This window comes from Passer montanus, unplaced genomic scaffold (genome assembly GCF_014805655.1).
Source record: "Passer montanus isolate IOZ18808 unplaced genomic scaffold, ASM1480565v1 scaffold53, whole genome shotgun sequence".
In the NCBI taxonomy this organism is placed as follows: Eukaryota; Metazoa; Chordata; class Aves; order Passeriformes; family Passeridae; genus Passer; species Passer montanus.
Window position 1 is genome coordinate 4618396 of NW_024370263.1, and position 21187 is coordinate 4639582.

The window sequence follows — 21187 nt, forward strand, 5'->3', positions numbered from 1 at the left end:
CTATTCCTCCTGGGAGCAATACAGCCCTGAGAACATGCACTGAGATGCCTAAAGATCAGTGCTAAAGAGAAAAGGATGTTTTTGTTTGCTACAGAGAATAAATAAATAAATCTTCTGCACCAAGCAGGTGATATAAATGAGCAGCATCCCTTTTTTTTGCTTACCTCCTTCAGGTTTCTGTACAGCAGATCATTATTCTTCTCCAGAAATCCTGAAAAAAAAATTGAATTAAAAGAAAATAGAAAACAGGAACATTCACATCCTCAAAATTCTCACTGCAGCCACATTTAAGACTCCCAGGTCAGTGCCTGCAGAGGGCAGGTATTTTGTAATTCCTCTGCCCATCAAGTCACCATCATCCAGAGCAGTTTAGGAGCTCGGGAGCTCCAGCCTGGCCATTCTCACTCACCCACAGCACAGTAGGTGACCTCTCCTGCGTAGTGGAGGATGCGGAAATCCACCCAGTCGATGGATTTCCGCGTCTTCTGGTCCGCCAGCTTGCGCCTGCCGGGGGAAAAGCCAACAGAACACCAGGAGAAAGAGCAGCAAAGAGATTCCCTCAGCCTGGGGACAGCCACAGCTGGGGGACAGCTGGAAATGTGGTGTTTGAGCCTTTTGATGGGGCTCTGACTGCGGGGTTATGGCCCTTGAGCAAACCATCACCTCTCCCTGCTGGCAGCTCCCACAAACTGCTCAGGGTACTGGGATCTACTCATGGCCATTTGGCAGTGATCACCCATTCCAGAAATATTAAGTTTTTTTTTTTCCATAACATCCATTTAAATACATTTTTACTGCTTATGTGGGGGAAAAAAACACCAGCTCCCAACCCAAAGCAAACCCAGGGGGGGAAAGGATTTCAGACATTTTGCCCTAGAGCGAGAACCCAAATACAAAGGAGGAATCCCAAATGCTTGAGAATAGCAGAATATTTCAGAAAGCAAGGATTCCTGGGTGAGGAAAAAAAAAGAACAAAACAAGAAGGGAAAAAAAAAGAACCAAACAAGAAAAAAAAGAGCAACTTCACAGTTGAAGTTTCAGCTTTGTAAGCAGTCACAAACAGCAGAGCTGAGTGTCACAACAAGCACGTTCATGTATCAAAGCTCCTTCCAAGAGCAGATCCCGTGGAAGTAGCTCCAGCACTTCTATTTAAAGCTTTTAATCAGGCAGAACAGCATTAAGGCACATTGTGGTGACAAGCAAGTTGGCTACAAATTTTCCACTTGGCTGTGGTGGAGTTCAAAGCTGCAGGAACAGTGACAGCTCAGCACTGCGACTCTCAATTGATGACTTGTCACAGCCCTTCAGCAGCTTCTGCAGGGAAGTGCCAGCACAGCCCGGCGCCAACGCGCTCAGCTGCCACCAAAACGGGATCCAAACCCCCTCCAAATGGAGTATGAACCAAAATGTCACTCATCTGGGGGAGAGGAGCACGAGCATTTTCTCTCTTCTTTGTGCTCCAAGCTCACACAGAACAAGATGGGTGTAAATATTTACATATCCCCCCTCAGCCGCAGGCATTTGGCTCCTTGTCACAACATCTTCAGCTTCCCCTGGGGTCCCTGGGGACCAAAGCCATCTATGCCAAAGCCATTTAACTTTCCTGGGCTAAAATCCTGAGCCAAATCCCAGGAGCCCCAAATTTTGGTGTGGAATGACAGACTCAGAGCTCAGCATCAGAGCAGTGAAGGGACAGAGCCCTGCTCACACCTCCCAGCACCCCGGATCCACCAGTGGAGATTTCCAACATCAGACACTGCACGGGCTCTTTGATTCCCCCTGGGACAAGGCAGAGAGTGTTCCCTCCCCAGCCCTGGCATGGATTTGGGATGGGAAGGGTCTGGGATAGGATACAGAGGGTAAATGCATACGTCACGAAGTGGGCATGGTCTCCTACTTTCTCTTCCAGCTTTTCCAAGAAGCTCAAATCTGTCGCTTCCCCAGGCCGTAAACACTCCTCATCCTGGAACAGCAGGCACTGGATCAGAGCTGCTCTGAGCTCGTGTTCCCTCCTCAACAACATTCAGGACAACTTTGCCCCACAAACCCAAAGCTGCATTGCAGGGGAAGCAGAACATCCCCCACCATTAACTCCCCCCAGAACCAGATCCTCTGCCTCACCCTCTGGGTGTTTGTTACAGGAATCTGTGTTTATGTTCTGGATAACACAGACCCATCCCATAATTAGAGGATAAAATGTGATTAAGAACCATTAGAGCAAAGCACAGGCTGCATTTTAATTTAGTACAAACTCTGTTCTTACCAGGATGGAGATTATTCCTTTGTGCTTCTGCTCAACCAAGTCACAGATGATTTTGTTGTTAAAATATGGGATTGGTTCCCACTGGAAAAGGAAAAAAGGAAGAACAGTTTTAGATGAAGACCTTTTCTTTGCAATTTTTAAAGTTCTTTGGTACTTAAATAAGATACAGCCTCAGATCCCACAGAAATGAGTGGTGTGAATTAGGACCCACTGAGGTAAAAGGTGACAGCACAGTGATCCATGATCCCCCTCCAGAGTTCTCCTGCTTCCAGCAGCCCACACCACCCTCTTGTTCTCTACATAAATCCTCTCCATCTTTCCATGTTTTACACTGCTGGAATCCCTCATTCTCCAGGGACATTGTCACTTCTGAGCATCTGAACTTTGGGGAAGGTCCTGCTTGTTCCTTAAATGATGTCAATTAAATCTGGGTTAAATTGCACTTCAAAAGGGCACCAGAAAGAGACCCCTGCAAATCTTACACTTCCCATGGGAACAACAACAATCTAAAAAAGCAGGATGACTTTCACATTGGTGATCAAAAGCATTCAGTGTAATGGCAGTTCAAAGAGAAAAGGGAGGGGGAAATATAATTTACCTCAATGCCTTCCAGTTCATATTCCTCCTGCTCTGCCTTCAGGGTCATCTCAATCAGCAGCTGCTGCAGCTTCTCGTTGCAGTAATTAATGCAGAACTGCTCAAAACTTCAGGGAGGTTAAATGAGCAGCAGGTTTGATGTGATCCAGGGCAGTTTTGCTTCTTCCTCCACGGACTAAACCACCCATTCCCATACAGGGACCAAGCTCCCACTCCCACAGGGACCAAATTCCCCATTTTTATATGGACCAAACCCCCCATTCCCACACAAACAAGTCCCCCCCTTGCTCCCACACTGTTGCACCACAGCCCAAGGCAAAGCTTTTCCTGGGGTCCAACAAACCCTGCACTCAGGTTTTAGTGCCCTGTACTGGGCTGAGGTCACTCTCAAAAATTCATGCAGAAATGTCCTGTACCCCCAGGTCACCCCAAATCCCAGGAACAGCCCTTACCTGTTTGTGTCCAGCACTTCAAAGCCATAAATATCCAGCAGACCAATAACTGTTTTCTGAGTCGAGTCCTGTCAAAAACAGCCCTGCTGTACCATTGCCCCTTCCCTGCAGGTGGCTGCTCTCACCTGAACTTCTAACTTTCTCTTTCAGAGAAATCTCAGTGGAGAAGCCACTTTAAGGCAGGTAATGAACTGCTAAAACTCTTTAACAGGCAGTAACTAAAGGGTTTTCCAGCCCAGGGCTGGGACATGTCCCAGCAGCAATTAATCCAACATCCCAGGTATTTGGTGATGAGGGTTGTGGGACCTCTCTGGAGAAACTGCTCAGCATTTTAGGAACATTCAGGACCCAGACAAGAAACCAACCTTGTTGGCAAGAGAGCCATTGATTTTGTTGACCAGCCACGTGAAAGTCCTTCCATAAATTGCTTTTGCTACGGCGTCCCGGGCATAAAACGCCAGATCCACATTCAGTGGGCTGAGCACCTGGAAATAAAGATATCCCAGAGAGGATGAACACCACGGGGGACCAGAGCAAACTGCTGCCCAGCCAGGTCACATCTGGCCCTTGGAGAAGCAGCCACATTGTCCTACAGCACAGCACAGCCACCCCTGGACTGCAGCTATTCCTGCAGGGGGTTAGAATGGGATCATTTAAGGACCTTTCCAACCCAAACCACTCTGGAATTCCCTGATTTTCCCTACAGCTTTATTTTCCACCAGTGTTCCTTCAGCCTGGTGTATCCCCACCTGCCAGCAGGTTTGGGGCACTACATTCTGGTGGGTATTAATTTAGACAAAGCAGGAAAATATTCTGAACTCATTTTACTTCAATATTATTAAAATAAAAATATAAAATGTTCAAAGAGTGGTTTTCTCTGTTTGTGCAGCCCAGCTTCCCAGGAAGCACCATCGACTGGGCAAGGGGAAATTGTTTGGCTCAAATACAATTCCCTGTTCCAGCTTTTTAACAGCTCTTGCCTTGTTCAGCAATAAAACTCCAATATATTTTAGTTCAACATCTCAGGCTGGAAGAAGGGGATGTGGAGGAGGAGAGGGACAGTCAGAGGGATCTGGTTTACACTCAGAACTGGCTCCTCACCCACCCCACCCCAGCTGGGGGTCTCCCAGATTAATCTGGGACTACACAGAACGCCCTGGTACCTCCTCAGATCTGGCTTCGATCTTCCTGTGGGTGAGAGCTTCCTGCAGGATGGACAGGTGAGCACCCAGGAGCTGCAGGGAGAGAAATACCTGCACTCAGAGCACAGCCACAGGTCTCTGATTAAATAAGCAGCACTGTGTGATCAGCAGGGCACAACCCCCAGCCCCTCCCCAGTCTCCCCATCTTGGAGCCACAGGAAATCCGGAAACTTCAGGGAGAAAACTCGAGGTGGTTTACAACAAGAGCTGGTCATTTTTAGAGTTATCCTTGTGCTTTTGGGAATAAATATTTTGTACCAATAAGAAAATCCCTGCAAGGTTTTCCTCCTAGCCCTGGGAATTCTGACCCCATCTGGGAAGAGGCACCTTGGAAATCCACTTGATCTGGGAGCCGTCGCGGATGATGGCGTGGCCATTGCTGTCCTCCTCAAACTGGATGTTCCCAAGGTGCAGGACACTGGCAACGATTCCAAAGAGATGCTGATAATGGGAGATATTCCATTAGAACATGGCTTCTCACAGCCCTGTGGGGTGGTGCTGATCTCTCCTGCCATTAATTAACAGAATTTTGGCCGGGCTGAAGGAGGAGAACCAGAGGACCCAGTACCAACCCTGGCATCGTGCTCTTCACCACCCACCCCCTCAATCCCACTGAATCACGGAATCCCAGAAGGGTTTGGGGTGGAAAGGAATTTAGACATCATTTAGCTCCACCCCTGCCAGGGCAGAGACACCTTCCACTATCCCAGGTTGCTCCAAGCCCCATCCATCCTTGGGCACTTCCAGGGATGGGGCAACCACAGCTGCTCTGGGAAACCTGTGCCAGGGACCCAATTTCTTCCCAGTATCTAATCCAAACCTACAGTGTGGCAGTGGGAAGTCATTCCCCTTTGTCCTGTCACCCGAGACCCTTGTCCAAAGTCCCTCACCAAGTTTCTTGTCAGCCCCTTCTGTCCTGACCACCCAAAGTGTGTCCTGTTCCACCTTTCATCCCTCTCCACAGCTGCTCCCACCACCTCAGGAAAAGGGCAGTGCCCTCCTCTCTGAAATCCCTTTGCTCAGCCCCTTTTAAGCAGCAGTACCTCGATATCTTTTTCAGTGAAGTCAATGATGGAAAAAGCTTTCCGGACTATTTTCCAGTCATTCTTGTCATTGATAGAAAACACTTTGGCACATCGACCCTAGGCAGCAAAGGAAAGATGAATTAATACAATTAATTGGTAAAGAACTTTTATTATCAGCAAACACAGATACTTCTGGGCACACCGGTTTGATTTCCAGTTCCTTCAGTGAGTTTTTTCACTGCTATTAATCCTTAGCATGGCTCCTTTGATCAAATCTTTCAGTTTATACTGGAAACCCCAAATAAATCAAACCCCTGAGTGCAGAGAGCATCACCACAAATTGGCTGAAGCTGTGCAGAGCTTGATCTTCCATCCATCCTTTATTTTTAGGGTAAGAATACCTTCTGCCCAAGCTGCATTTTCCATCCCTACAATTCCTGGTGAGCCCCAGAGCAGCTGCAGCCCCCACTGACCTGGATGAGGTACGTGTACTTCTGGGGGTTGCGCTCCAGCCCGAGCCAGCAGAGCAGATCCTTGTCTCCCCCCTCCAGCAGCTGGTAGAAAATATGGAAATTCCTCTCTCCGTGGTTTTGGTGGACAACTCGGGATTTCTCAATCAGGTAGCTGAGGATGTGCCCTCCCACTGGAGCTCCCTGGCAGAGCAAAGCAGGCAGATCAACACCAAAAATACCAATAATCCCCATGACTGCTGTTTCTTTTCTCCTAGGAATGAGGAATAGGCTCAGGAAAAGCCAAATTCTGCTGTCATTTATCTGCCACCTTTTGTTTAAGATTGTCCAGCAACAGTACAAGGATTTGCTGTCTTGTAAAAGTAACCTGAGCTTTAAAATTCTCTATCAGCTTTCCGTGGAGCACTGCCAGCATTGCCAGCAAGGCTGGAAGTTTTCAGGATGGATAACCAGTGACCTCACCTGCAAAATGCAAGGTCTGCAAAAACAGGGTCAGAAATGTGCAGGGTAAGAATGAATAAATCCTGGGCTGCCTGCTCAGCACCCAGGAGGTTTCTCAGACACAGCTCCTTTTGCCAGCGCTCCACTGAGTTTGTTCTCACCTTAAAATCAAACTGGATATCCATGTACTTCCCAAATCTGCTGGAGTTGTCGTTGCGCAGGGTTTTTGCATTCCCAAAAGCCTGGGGGTAAGCAGAGAGGGAAAGTCACTTCTCACCTCACTGGCACCAAGTAACCAAGACTTGCTGCTTCAGCCAAGTCCCACTGAATTTAGTGGGATTAAAGAAATACAAACGAATGCATTTCCATAGCTTTAAACTGGAATTCAGCTAAACCAATTACTGATTTTTCTTATCTAACCTATAACTGAGGCCCCAAGGAAATGCTGCACAGTGCAGTTTTTTTGTATTTTCTTGTATTTCTTTCAGCATCTCTCAAATCAAACCCCCAGACTTAAATTTTCGAACATTAAATTATACTAAATCCCAAATATTCTTTCAGAGGCTGTGCCAATATTGGCCATTCTTGCTCAGGGCTGCAGATTTGCAGGGAATCCTGGAGCAGTGAGGCCACCAACTCCAACCCCTCTGCATTTTTGGTCTTCCTTTGGTTCCTCACCTCGAGGACGGGGTTGGAGAGCAGGAGCCGGTCCCGGACAGTCTGGAGCTGCTCCGTGGTGGGACAGGTGACTGCATAGTACTGCAGGATCTTCTTGGATGCCTCTGTCTTGCCAGCCCCACTCTCCCCAGAGATGAGGATGAAGTGGTTGTTGTACTCATTGCACATCACCCTGTAGGCGTTGTCAGCTATGGCATAGCTGGGACAGGCACGGGAGGGGAAACATCCATTAGGAATGGCACAGGGGGAGGAATAGCAAAGGTTTCCAAGAGTTTTTACTCCTGGTTTAATTTTACAAGTGTTGGACAGGGTAATAGAATCCCAAAATGGGTTGGAAGGGATGGTAGGGATCATCTCATTCTGGGCAGGGACACCCACTGCCAAAGCTGGGCTCAAAACCTGAGCCTGACTCAAGGCCTGACAGTAAAAATCAGGCCTAGTGACTGTGGACACCCCCCGTGGTGGCAGTAGAGCATTACAGGGAAATCCCAAAATTAGGAATACCCACAGAGATGCCATGGGAACACTCACAGGTGTGGGGGCAGCTCAAAGAAGTTCACGCCCCGATAAAGCTGCATCTGAGACACTGTGTAAATGTCCAGCTCCTGGTAGGGGTTCACAGACACGAGGAGAGAACCAATGTAGGTCTGCAGGGAGAGAGAGCCCGGTGGGATACCTGCTCCATCCCAAAATCCCAAAGGAGGAGCCAAGGGACACCTGCTTCACCCCAAAATCCCAAAGGAGGAGGCAAGTACCTCAGGACATTATCTACAAATGCCAAAGGTGGTACAGAGCTTGTTATGGAAGAACCAAACCAACCAAGCAGAACTCCTCCCAAACTGATACCAAACTTCTTCCAAAATCCCCTTGGTTATGAGTAAAGCTGAACCATGACAGCAAACTCAGAGCCTGAGAATTCAAATGCAAGGATTTGGGATCCCTTGGTGCTTCCAGGACCCTTTTCCTACTCAAGTTAACACAACACAAAATAAAATCCTCAGCCCTTCCCAGACAAACCTTGCCCTGCCTTCCTTCAGCTTTTTCCATTCCCTTCCTATTTACTGCACATCCCTTAAAGCTTCACCAGGCAACTTCAGAGCAAGCTGAGATTTATTTTCACCAGTCCAAGTAGATAAATTACTCCTGGGTGATCACTCTGCTGGGCACTACCAACACCTTGTTAGATACACAGAGGATACTCAGCTCTTCCTCCTGGATCTGACCAGCAAAGCCACCTCAGGGACATCTCAGGAGCCACAGGGACATCTCAGCAGCCACCAGGCCACCTGAGGGACATCTCAGCAGCCACCTGAGGGACACTTACATAGATGAGGTTCTCCTGGTAGCGCTTGCGAAGGTTGTTGAGGAAAGCAGCCTCGCTGGTGTGGGAATCCAGAAGGACAAAATCCTGCACCCCGACCTTGTCCCGGGCTATCAGAGCCCCTTCCATGGCGTCGCCGTTCTCGTCCACCTCCTCCTTCTGCAACACAAAGGTTGTGGGGTGCAGGGTCAGGAGGGGGCAGAGAGGGCCCTTCCCAGGGACAAAACTCAGCCTGGCACGGGTAATTCCAAGAGATCATTACTCCAGCTTGTCCAAGGATTATTCCTTGTCCAAGGAATTCCATCCAAGCTCTTCCCAGTCCAGACGTCCCAGACTCGCTGCTGTGAGCAGGAAGGAAGATCCCAGTTTCCATAAAGACTGACACAAACCCAGCCCTGGAGATGTAGTCAGGATGTGAACACTCAGTAACTCAGTCCAGCCAGAATTTTCCAGGCACAAAGTTGGAATAAACAGTGGAAGGCACCAGAAAAACCCTTAGTTTTTCCCCCTTTGTACAGATCAAGGCATGAAAATGGAGAATCCCTGGAAAAGGCTGCGAGGGGTTTGACTTGTAGGCAAAAAAGATGAATCCCACAGCACCACCCTGCACAGGAATGTGATTCCCAGTGATTCCCAGTGCTTCCCAGCAGCAGCTCCAAGTCAGCTTTCAGTGCTGGCAGCAGATGTCCCCACACGCCAGCGAGAGGCACGGCCACTGCTGATAAAACTGATCAGAGAGGGACCTGGGGATGGTTAAACCCTGCCCAGCATCCCCATCCTTCTCCAAAGGCTGAGAGATGCAAAAAAGGCTGTCCCTGACACAACCAAATCCTCTTGCACCCGCCACTTCTCATTCTTTATGGTAAAAATTGAATTTATCTGGGAAATTCTCACTCCTGAGGGTCAAGCTCGATTCTCAGGCTATAAAAATAAACGGTGCTTTTTATTTCCTTAAACCAAGCTGCTAATTTCATGCTAGCAAATAAAAAAAAAATTGTCTACGTATTTCATACATATTATGGTATGACAAATTATGGTATGACAAATTATGTCTACATCACACATATTATGGAAATATTGTGCTAAAACTGGGTTTTCAGGGTTTCCTTTTGTTTTTACAGACACCAGGATTACCCAGTTCAGAGACAAATTCCCATCCTAAGGCATAAATGGGCAGAAATGCATTCAGTACAGTTGGAGCTCCTTACCTTGGAGTAAATTCCCTTGGAGTGAGCTCCCTTGGAGTGTTCCAGGCTTGCACAACACGGGGGGAACGTGGCTGAGCAGCCAGAGCAGCTCCAGGCTGTGCTCACCAGCCCAGCACCTTTGCTGTTCTCCTCCTGCCCTTGGGGACATTGGCTTGTCCCTTGTTGCTGCTCCACTGCTCAAGGGGACGCTGTGGTTGTGTGCAGGGTTTTCACCAAGCACTAAAAGGACGGCGATGCTCTGTTTGTGCAGGGTCAGGTTCTGCCCCTTTTTTAATTTATTTTTCATTTTTCCAAACCAGAAGCTCTGCAAATTGGCAATAGGCACCAAATTGAATTCTGCTGAGCACTGGCAAGCCCTGACTCTGGAGGGAGGTTTTTGGGATGAGCCTGCAGGCACTGGTGGATATTGGGGCTTGGTGGATTTAGGAGCAGGGTGGCATAAATGAAGAGCAAATGACCCAAACACACAACATCCTTTATGACTGTGGCAAATACAGGAAAATCAGCTCTTAAACAGGAATTTTAGGGTTATTCTCATTTTAATCCAGCCTGTTCTTTGCGTTTGTCTCTTTAAGTGTGGGCTGAGTTTTGAGATTTTTGAGTTTTGAGCAGCAACAAGACCACAACACTCCAGAGAGAAAGATCCCCTGAAAGCAGGTTATTTTTATAAAAAGTAAAGAAATCAGACCGGCACTACTTCACACACAAGAAATGCCATTTTTTGCTTTGCTGACTGTCCCCAGCCCCAGCATACAGAATTCCTCATTTTTCCTTAGCCAGAGCATGACCTGATTGTGATGGCTTCTCCTTTCTATCAGAAAGTTCCTAATTTTTTCTTTTTAATATTAATATCCTTTTTTCCCCCTCCCCTGCACTTGAGCACTCTCATCCATTTGTTGTGCCTGTCCTTAGCTCAGGCTCCATTGGTTTGGAAGACAAAATAAAGGATGATTTTTGCTTCTCAAACCAACACCTGGACAGACCCCACTGCCAGTTCAGGGAGGAACATGGAAGGGGGAGAGAGAAAATAATAATACTAATAATACTACTAATAATATGAATACTACTAATACTAAAATTATTATTAGCATTAGCATTAATAATAACTTTATTTAATTTTTTTTTATTATTATTTTGCTTCTGACAAAAGAGCTCCCAGGAAAAGGCACTTTTCCTTTCTCTCCCAGCTGGAAAGCAGGAAAGGATCAGCCTGACTCCCCCTCAGCATCTGCCTGCTCAGGTTTCGTTAACCCACTTCTCTCAGGTGTATGTTAATGACTAAATGACACTGCTCCCCACCAGCCAAAGCCCAGAAAAGAGTTCAAGAGTTATTTTGTGCCCAGATTTTCTCAGTGTTTTGCTGGTGCTGATAATTTTATGATGCCAGCATCCTTTAGTGCCCTGTCCCCTGCCATTTCTGGAATTTCACTGCAAGTTTTGTGCTTGAATAAGAGATGCCCCAGGATTCATCAGTGCACGTGAGCCCAGCAAGACACTGCTCTTTTAAAGGATTATTTCCCTTCCCTCATCACTCAGGAGCCAGGAGATTTCTTTCTCTCCTAAAGACACGAGCTTTATCAGAAAACCTCTCCCTCACTACAATGAAGGGTTTTGCTTTTCCCACAGGGATTTGTCTGTCAACAGGGAAACTGCAAGGAGCTCTGTGGGATCACAGCACAAATTCCTGAGCTCTGCAGCCCCTGAGAAAGAGCCAGACAGAGCAGGCCAGCTCCTTTAACAAAGTTTGTACCACTTTGAAGCAAGGTCTGTCAAGGAAACAACTTCTAAAACACAGAAAGAAACTTTGCAAAATTATTACTTATCTTCACCAGAGGATCAAAACTTCGTTTTTCAATTGATGCTGCATTGATGTGTTTTTGGTTTAACGCCATAGAACAGAAGAGATGAGGGTGCAGGGGGGAGGAGGATCATTATGAGGCCACAGCTATTTTGGAAGCACTGGAAAAACCCAAACCATGCAGGTGAGAGCCTTTGAAAGCTTCATAGCTCCCACCCACACAGGGAACTGCACCAAAAGGCCCAACCCAACAAATCCAGCTTTACTGGGACCACCAACAGCAAAAAAAAATCTCCTCAAAGATCCTCCACAACCCAAACCATCCAGAGCTGCCGGATTTCCCTTCCACCACCCTGAAAATCTCGATTTTTGTGTCACACCTGAGTCCTGCTTTACCTCCAGCCTCCCCTCACCTCCTTGTCCAGCCCTTGCTGCTTCCACAGAGTTCCCGGGGCTGGAATTGAGTCCCACGGACACCAGGATCGTGTGTCGGGCTGTTTGCTGCTCGCTCCTTGGGCAGGGATGCGCCATCCTCCCTCTTTAATGAATTATCCAAGAGCTGTCAGCACCGAGCCCCGGCAGCTGCTGCAGCAGCTCCAGGAGCTTCTGCCTCTCACCAAACACCCACGGCTCACTCTGGGGGTGAACCCATGGGTTCTGACCTTCCTGATGGGCAATTTGGGCAAACCCGGGCACAAAATACATCCCATCACTCCTCAGCCCCTTCCACAACTCCAGGCTCGGCTCCCACTAGAGGTCACTGCAAAACCCAGTTTAAGTCGCAGTTTCCATGGATTTTCCTTCTTTCTTTTTCTTTTTTTTTTTTTTTCCTTTTTTTTTTTAATTTTTTATTTTTCATATGCAATAGGCAGTTTTCTCTACTCAGAAATTATTTTCCTCCTGGACACCAACTCCCAGCTGGTGCCAGCTCTTTCCTGCCTCTGCCCAGCTGTCAAAGACAGCAACAACAGAGATTTCCCCAATCTCCAACAGGATAAAACCCATCCATTTGGGAAATGAGCAGCACCAAGCCACCTCTCCATTCTCCAGATGATCCTTCCATTAATTATGAGCTCTGTGTTTAAGGAGTTTCCCACCCAAGCCCCACCTCGCTGGATGAGGAGCTGCTAAAGGGACTTGTAGCAGGATCAGGTTCTCCAGAAATGGGAGAGCCCTTCCTGGGCCACAGGACCCCTCGTGCCTCAGAGCATGAGCCAGGCAAAGGCATTTCTGACTTACCCTCAGCTAATAAATACTGGGGTGAACAAAACCGTTCAAAACTTAAAATGAAAAAACCCTCAATGAGGCACATTTTCACAGAGAAGTGGGAAAAACACCTGTTTATCTAAACAACCTGCCAGGTTGTTTAGACCCCTCTGTTTCCCAACAGAATCAGGGTTTGATAACAGAAACAGGTTTTGGTAACAGAAAGTTAATTTTTCCCACCCAGAGCACATTTCTGTTCTGATCTCCCAACAATCCCACCCTGTGCACCCCTGGAAGTGGTGTCCAAATTCTGGAGCTCTGGCAGCCTCAGGGCTGTGCCCATTCCTTGGGGAACCCCATCAGTGCCCAGCACCCTCTGGGGGAAGAACCTTTCCCTGATATCCAACCTAAACCCACTGACAGCTTCAGCATCCTGGAAACTTCTGTGACACCAAACTTTTCATTTTTGCCTGTTCTCCGCAGTTACAGCTCTGAGATAAAAGCATGGTGCCACAGGAACGTGCAATAAGTGAACATCCCTGTAGTCATCTGGTGCAAAAGAGACACGAGATAAAAAATAGACATGAGATTTAAAATAGACACGAGATTCAAAATGGACACAAGATTCAAAATGGACTCAAGATCTAATAGAGAGTGTGAGGCTTGCCCATCACAGCTGAGCTCGGAGCAGCACTGCTAACACTCATTCCCTCAGGAACGTGGGAGCTCTGTTTTGGAAATATTTCTTTACTGAGAGGCAGCAGCTCCCTGACCCATCCTGCTCCCCTCGTGTGCTCCAGGAATTTGCTCATTAGGAGTCCCGGGCTGCAGGGATCACAACAAGGAACCCCTCAGCTCTGCTCCACCCTCGGCTCTCTGGAGGAATTGGCCCAAGGGGCCGTGACCAGGGAGAATGGAAAAGGAAGATGTTCTGCCAGAGGCACTTGGCAGAGTCAGCGGGGGAGCACGGCCACGTCCCGGCAGTGCTGGATCTTCCTCCGGCCATGACCTCGGGGTCAGGACTCCAGCGCTCTGCAGGGATGCCCCGTGTCTGCTCCAGGAGCAGTCAGGACTCATCCCATTGTCCCCAAAGGAAATTCAGAGTGTCAGATCTTGGCAGCAGGACTTGGGGTGACACATCCCCACCCAGGAAGAACAGCCAGCCCAGGGCAGTGGGAATACTTTCCCCCTCCTGAGGAAACCTTGGTGTGGCTCCTGAGAATTCAGCGGCTCGGCTTAGCTCTCAGATAAATGAGAAACCCATAAAAAAGGGATTAAAGCAGAGCAGATTCCACCACAGGACCAAGTTACGCTCGTCCCATCGCAGCAAAGCCAACAAAACAAGATGATTTTTAGATATTTCACTGAGACTTTTCACAGATCTCTGGAAACCTCATCCAGATTTCTAACAGAGCTGGAATGCTGGACATGGACCATGCTTAGGAATGCAGCAGCCATGGAAAAGGGACATTTTGTGTGTGCAGGGAGGCACTTGGACTGTCTGGCACTACTGTACACGTTCCTCGAGGCAGGAGAATTCATAAATACAATTATACTGTGGAAAAAATTACACATTGTAACCTAATTTCTTTTCAAAAGAATACAGAATAAGAGGGTTTTAAGGTTAATCAACAGCCCAGGGAAACGCCAAGAGTTCTTAAGGCCTCTTGTCTGTCTCCAGGGCATGGTCTGCTATAGACTTGTTAAAGGGTGACTGTCTGTCTTTCTCAATAGAGGAGAGGTCGAGGTGAACCACTTCACTTTCATAAATCAAAAGAAAGAAAAAAAGTGAGAAAATCTCCCGAGTTCAAACATTTCTTTAAACCCCAAACTTTAAATACTAAATGGGCTTCATGGCTGCCATTTTGAAAAACATTAGTTTGCCAAAGGACCCTTTTGATTCCTATTGGAAAAGCGAGCGCTCACAGATAATCCATTGAGAATCCAAACCCCCACAAAAGGCTCCCTGAAACAATCGCGGCGCTGCTGAAGGACAACATTTTTGTGCCCAAAAGAAAACATTTTAACGCGCTACAATCCATGACACATATATTCCTCCATTTCCTTTCAGTAATTATTCATTAGAAAACATTTAACGTCACTGCGGATTTCACACTGGGCAGTCTGCACACAAAGGAGAAGAGTTGGCCCATTTAGAAGGGGCTGAGGCCGCCTTTTCTCATCCCAGGAGCTCCAAGGCGGAGGGGGCTGCCGGACACAAGGGGCCGGCTAAATTGTGCGGTTAACGGTCAAAGCCCCCCTGCCTACTTTGACACTCATTTAAAGATGACGGGGAACAATAGAGATTTGTTCTTAGCAACTCTTTCTTGTGCCACGGGGTCCCCGTCGGCCGCGCCGGGCGCTCCGAGGCCTGCGAGCGGGGCCTGGGCCCGGGCCCACCTGCCCCCGGCGCTCCCCACTTTAACACAACGAGACAGGTAAAGAATATCAGCGAAAAAGAGCCCCATTCACCACGTCAGCTTCAATAAAACAATGGCCTGTCAGGTTAATGCGAGCGGCTCGGGTTTTGGGTGGGTGCCAGCAAGCCCGGCCCAGGTTAGGAAAACGCTTCAGAATTCCCAGTTTGTGGCAGTGCTCCCAGGTTACAGCAGGCAGCCAAGCGTTCAGGCACCTGACTTAGAGCATAAAACATTTCTTTAGAGATTTTTTTTCCTCATAGGAAGCCCTTTTGCTGTTTCAGCTTGTTTCACACGCACAGAGATGCTGCCCAAAACTCCGGGCTCATCCCTGCAGCCCAGACACGCTGGATGAGCGAGGAAAGCAGCAGCAATTCCAACTCCCTTGGGAAATTTAGGACCAGGTAAAACCCAGCTCAAATCCTGTCAGGCCAGAGCACAGACACTGAAGTGCTCATTCTCTCAGTTGCTGGCTTTTAGATCTGAATTTCAGAGTTTTCTTCATGCTTGCAGAGACAGCTCCTTCATGAATCCTGAATTCTTAATTGCAGAACAGGATGGTTTATTAGAAAACATAAATTTCTGATAAACTCCATAGCTAACCTCCTTATGCTCCAGAGCATTCCTCAGCTGACAGAGCACAGGATTTACAGCTGAAAAACTAAAATTCAGAGTTAAAAATCCTGGGAATGCAGCAAGGCAGATTGATTCAATATCTAGGAAAAAGAAAGATGGTCCTGGAGTATCTGACAGTCCCTAAGGTACAGGGAGAGGAGTATTTGACCACAGTCAATTCATGTGTTCCAGGTTGAAGACACCTCCAGAGTCTTTACAAGCCTTCAAGACAGAACAGAGAACCAGAGGAAAACGGCCCCAAAATCACATTTATGGACACAGCAAGAAAGCCACTGATAAAGCAGGGATTGGAATCCCATCTCCCATAGGAATGCTCCAACCATCCCCAAGGACCAAACTCTTTGGGCACCAGGCAGCAGAAAGGAGCTGCCAGTGTGAGCCACCATCAGAACTGAGAGCAGATGAGACAAACGACACCTGGGACAACAAATCCCAGTCAAAACCAAGAGTATAACTCCAGTTCCCACAGCAAAATTTAGTTTTTATCACTCCATAAGAGCCCCCAAAAAGTCAGGGGCTGCGTCCATAAAATTCACACACCAGGGACTTGCAGAGGCTGCAACACAAGGTCTGATTCAGGAACTGCAGCCAAGGTCACCCAAAGCTCTCTGTGATTTAGGAGAGGCCTTGCTCTGGCTCTGCTCTGTCAGGGTTGAGGGGACAGCAGTGCCAGGGCTGCAGTTTTGGGTGGGAGGAGCTGGAGGGGCAGCAAAGAGGCTGGAAGGGCTCATGGTGTGCTTGAGGATTTATTGGCAGGGCAGGATTTCAGCTGAGCCTGGAGACGCAGCCACGATGGGAGTAAAGAGCAAAACCCTCCTGCAAACTCCTCCAGAAAACATCTTCATCTGCCTTTCCCTGGATCCCTGGCACACAAAGCACTTTGGTACAAGCTTTTAAAACCAGGAGACAGGCACAGAGACATTGTCAGAGTGTTTCACTCTGGGAACTGCCACCTGAAGCCACACAAGAGCCCCTGTCCCCACCTGGGAGAAGGACACCAGACCAGACCTGCAGCTCCAACCAGAAAAGAGTCTCAGTACAGGAGCATCTGTAAAGGAAATAATTTATCTTCTCTTCAAAAACATCCCTTTCCTACCCCTCAAGGTAACTTGCAGTGCACCAGAACTATTTTTGAGAGTGGGAAGGGCCTGGTTGTTGGCTCTGTGATCATCCATCAAGGACGGATCATCCATCAAGGATGGATCATCCATCAAGGATGGATCATCAAGGGAAGGGAAGGGAACACTCTGCCCTTGGCTTGTTACAGCCACAGGGACAGAGGAATGAAGAGCCACAGTGACCCCCTCTGAGAGCATCCAGGTTGGTTCTAACAAAAGAACCAACTCCAGCATTTCAAGTGTAGCAGGACCCACCCATCAGGGCAACCTAAGGGCTGCTCCTCTGGGTTTGGGTTTAAGGAAGCATCAAGATTCCTCCGGCAGTCACAGGTTCCCAGGCTCTGGTGGTGCCAGACCCTTTCTCCACTGAGCAGAAAAAATTCCTTTTTTTTCAGATAGGTGAAAGCTCCTTCCCTCTTCCTTTGGTCCCACCATTCTCTCCAGAATACCCCAAAACTTCTCCCTGTGTTCCTTGGAGAAGGACAACAACCACTGCTTCCAGTCAGGTTCCAGCTTGCCATTACCCAGAAATTCCCATAAAACCCAAGGAAGAGCTCTGAACTTACCCTTCTACATGGATACAAAAAGGCAGCTTAAGGCAAACCAAGAAGGAAAGAGGAAAAATTAATCCCCCACCACCACACCTTCAGAAGCACAAAATTACTCATTCCATGTGGGGTCAAGGGCAGGGCAGAACAGGTGGAGGCACAGGGCACTCAGCTGATTCCTAAATGGCTTCTGGATGGCTGACAGATCCTCTGAAACAGGGAAAACCTGGTAAAGTGGGTCAGAATAGCCACATTTGATTGGATTTAGGTGCATGCTTGAATCAGAAAGCAAAGTTTGCAATTTTTTTTGCTATTCCTCATCTTGAAATTTAAATGTACCTAAAATTAACAAGTTTCTTTTAAAGAGTCTCATAATTCTTTATGACTTATTTATCTTTTATATATATATACTTACTGCTAAATGTTATTTGAGGAAGTAGAAATAACTGCAGTGATTTAGTTGGAAATGTTTTACCTATTAAAAATAATGCAGGAGTTCTTTGGAGGAAAGGGATGTGTCGCCTTTATGAGACTTCCCTGGAAGAATTCCTCACTGAGGACTATTTACAAGGAATGGAAATTATCCTGGCAGTCAGACTGAGAATTTCCCTGCTGCTGGATGAAGAGCAAAGAGAGGATGAGGGAGGAAAGCAGGGAAGTGGGGAGAAAGGAGAAAGCAGATCCTGCAGCCGGTGCTCTGCCCACGTCCTGGCTCTGCAGCAGAACAATTATCCCAGTAATTATCCCAAATTATCCCAGTAATGAATGTGCTCATCCTGTTTGCTGGAATTCTGCCTCGTGTCATTAATACAGTAAATAGCCAGACAGGGAGTCCCATCTGAGGGGGGAAAAGGCCCCTCCAAACCCAAGCCTTCCTAAGGAGGAATTATTCTTGAGCCTCCTGCAACCATGGGTGAAAAGAAATTCCCTCGTTCCTCTATCAGCTCCAAGCCTCAGTGGCAAAGTCCTTACCCCAATGGATGGACCCTTCTGCTGCTGAATTTTGGATCATTGAGCAGGGGGATCCACCATCCCTACTCAGCCAGATCATGCACAGAGCAGCACAACATGCAGAGTAAAAATCCCATTTGTGCTGCAGCGAGGAAAACTCCAGGGATCTCCCAGCATTGGACCACAGCCAGACACCCCCAGCAGCTCCGAGCTCAGCCGTCAGGACTTCAGCTCCCTGAGAGACCCCTTTGCCTCCCTCTCTGATGGGACCCACAAGAGCAAACCCACCTTTCACTCCGTGTTCTCACCAGACTTCAGATGTGGAAGGAATTCATTGTGGCTAATTAAAAATTAAATCCTCCCTTGCCTTCGGTCACTGTGTTTCTCTCTCTGCCTCAGCCTGTCACGCTCTGCCTCTGCCACCTTCTCTCTGGCAATAATTTCCTTCCTTCTCCTTGGCCTCTGCATCCAGCTCTGCCATCTGCCCTGAGGCACCCGGCTCCTGCTCTGCTCCCAGCTGACCACCTTGGCTGCAGCTCCTCTCCCAGTGCCTCGGAGTCACTCCTTCCTTCCCTCCAGCCCCCCCAGCTGCAGGGCTTCCCCTCCTCCTGCCTCTTTCCAGCCCAGGGAGCAGCTCCCTGGGAAGCTTTTCCAGCACACTCTGAGCTCCCAGCGCTGCTGCAGGACTGACCTTCCTGGGCTCCGTGTCCCACCACGCTTTTCCACGGGCACAGGAGGACAGGAGATGGCCAGGGAGCCTCTGAGCAGGTCTCACCACACCAATGCCCAATAAATAAACCAAGGATTAACCAGGTTATTTGCAGCAGGTGGAATGTTTGCCGAGGAGACCACAGGAATTTCAGCCTCGTCCAGTTCTTTAGGAGGCAGCTCTGGACAGAGAATGTCAAGGTTATGGATGTTTGTCCTGCAAAAGCCATGCCCAGGTTTTGTGAAGCAGACTGCAGAGCACCACACCAAAACTGTGACCTCTGTCCAAAGAACCCAGCTCCAGAACCTTGGGAGCATTTAGGAAAATTAAACTGCATTGTTTAAGAAATCAGCCTGCATCCATGTTAGTGGTGCAGTACTGCTAAATTTTCTCTGGAAGTTTTCCTAAAGTCTATGATGAGAGAAACTCGTCAGCAGAAACCAAGAAACCTGCACCTTAATTATAATTTGTTATAAACCTTCCCTTCGTGGAAAAAATAAAGAAGTAGTTGGATTGATCCTGGAGTTCCATCTGTCATCTCCTCTGTCAACTGTAATTTCATTACAATTCAAGTGAGATGTCATCCCAGTCCCAGATTCCAAGATATTTCTGTCCTGAAGTCAAAAAATGCCATTAGCCAGCAGAGAAAGAAAGGGAACCTTTAGGAGCACACAGGAATTGAGGAGAAAAGTTGTTCTTACCCCACGTTGTCCAGGATAAACTCAATTATATTTCTGCCCCAGCAAGTTTGGGAAATGAGTCCTGATATTTGTGACTGGATTGCATCAGTTGTATGCTTTATAAAAGTATAATTTTCAGATCATTATCCCATCATTTAACCTACAGAAATGCACCACTCAAATACACAGTAATACAGATAATAGAAATCTTAAAATCCCCGAGTGATTGGGTTGGAAAGGACCTTAAAAACCCTCCAGTTCCACCCCCCTGCAGGACATACCCCGTGGAATAAATCTCTCTGTTAATGCATCTCCCACTAGAGCCACGATAATTGAAGTTACCTGGGTGTCCATCCTGGCTGCTGTTACCAATTATTCCAGGGAAACCATTCACCAGGGGCTTTGAACCTGGGTAAGGTCCCTCAGAACTCTGGGCAGCCGGGCAGGGACGATGTCCTCACCCCAATTGAGCACCTTTAATAATTGACGGGGACCAGGGACTTGGGCCTATGGCACTTGCATCCACTTAGTGGCCACTTTTCCAAGATAAGAACTAGAAACTGTATCTTCCTCCAGATTAGGTTGCACCAGGGATCCTTGAGGAGTCGGGGTGGGCATTCTGCGTTAATTACAAACTACCCGAATTAGGGAGGGCATTTTTTGGGTGTACCGAGCTGGAGCCATCCCAGTTTGATGGCAGCACGGAGCAGGTGGTGGGTGCTCAGCTGCTCCTTCAGAGCCCACAGTGGCTGAGGCTGCAGGAGCTGCCTGGAGCTGGGAGCTTTAAGGTTAATAATGTATATCCCCTTGGTTATAGGATCTCCCTTCCCCAGGCTAAGACATGCTTAAAAATTAACAGTGCAGATATCCCACAAAGGAGGAGCAGGTGCTAAGACTCCACATGAATCTTTCATGTGATTCCAACCCACAGAGGCAATTTTAGCAGCTTCCCTGCATTGCTGCAGCCTTTGGGATCTCCCCACCTCACTGGGACAGAGCCCAGGGTGGGTACAGGTCACCCTGGAGGAATTGGAATAAAACTCTTGTGGGGGATGAGGGCCCCACTCTGACATGCAGATATTGAATTCTGCCTTTTTCCTCCCCGGGGTCCTGACGTGCTGTAACCAGATCTGGGGAGAGGCTGCTCCACCTGCACCTCGCAGCCTCACTCAGCATCAGCTGGTGAAAAACTACACCCCGAGCTCTGAGCCATTCCTACAGCTGCTTCAACAGGGAAAATATTCATTAGATTCCCTCAGGATTTATCCCATTCATTTCCTGGTGCCTCTGAGGCATGGGGATATTGCTGTGGGTGTTTGAACTCAGAAGAGAGGGCAGGGAGCACTTACAGGACTGCAGCACCAAAGCTTTAGGGTAAAAATCCCAGGGATGAGCTGGGAAATGCATGTTAACACTGCCGAGCCACTCAGTTTAGATCCTGGGCACCTTCCAGGAAAAGGGAGAGGA

The 21187-nt window shown here is 48.0% G+C and overlaps 1 protein-coding gene across 2 annotated transcripts in view; it reads right to left on the reverse strand.

Moving 5' to 3' along the window:
• Positions 1-20178, reverse strand: part of MYO1H (myosin IH) — a 29951-nt gene extending 9773 nt beyond the window's left edge. The window contains exons 1-16 of one of the 2 annotated variants that reach the window (XM_039724336.1): positions 20063-20178; positions 8453-8608; positions 7660-7775; positions 7129-7327; positions 6612-6692; positions 6013-6192; positions 5558-5656; positions 4842-4955; positions 4476-4547; positions 3678-3797; positions 3313-3380; positions 2862-2967; positions 2264-2344; positions 1872-1963; positions 410-504; positions 165-211 (exon numbers count right to left, since the gene is read on the reverse strand). In XM_039724336.1, coding sequence (XP_039580270.1) covers positions 165-211; positions 410-504; positions 1872-1963; positions 2264-2344; positions 2862-2967; positions 3313-3380; positions 3678-3797; positions 4476-4547; positions 4842-4955; positions 5558-5656; positions 6013-6192; positions 6612-6692; positions 7129-7327; positions 7660-7775; positions 8453-8608; positions 20063-20074 — 1638 coding nt within the window. In that variant the 5' untranslated portion in view covers positions 20075-20178. Of the gene's footprint in view, positions 1-164; positions 212-409; positions 505-1871; positions 1964-2263; positions 2345-2861; positions 2968-3312; positions 3381-3677; positions 3798-4475; positions 4548-4841; positions 4956-5557; positions 5657-6012; positions 6193-6611; positions 6693-7128; positions 7328-7659; positions 7776-8452; positions 8609-17398; positions 17523-20062 lie in introns of those variants that run through there. The other variant, XM_039724337.1, reaches the window with a different exon arrangement.
• Between the last annotated feature and the right edge of the window lie 1009 nt (positions 20179-21187).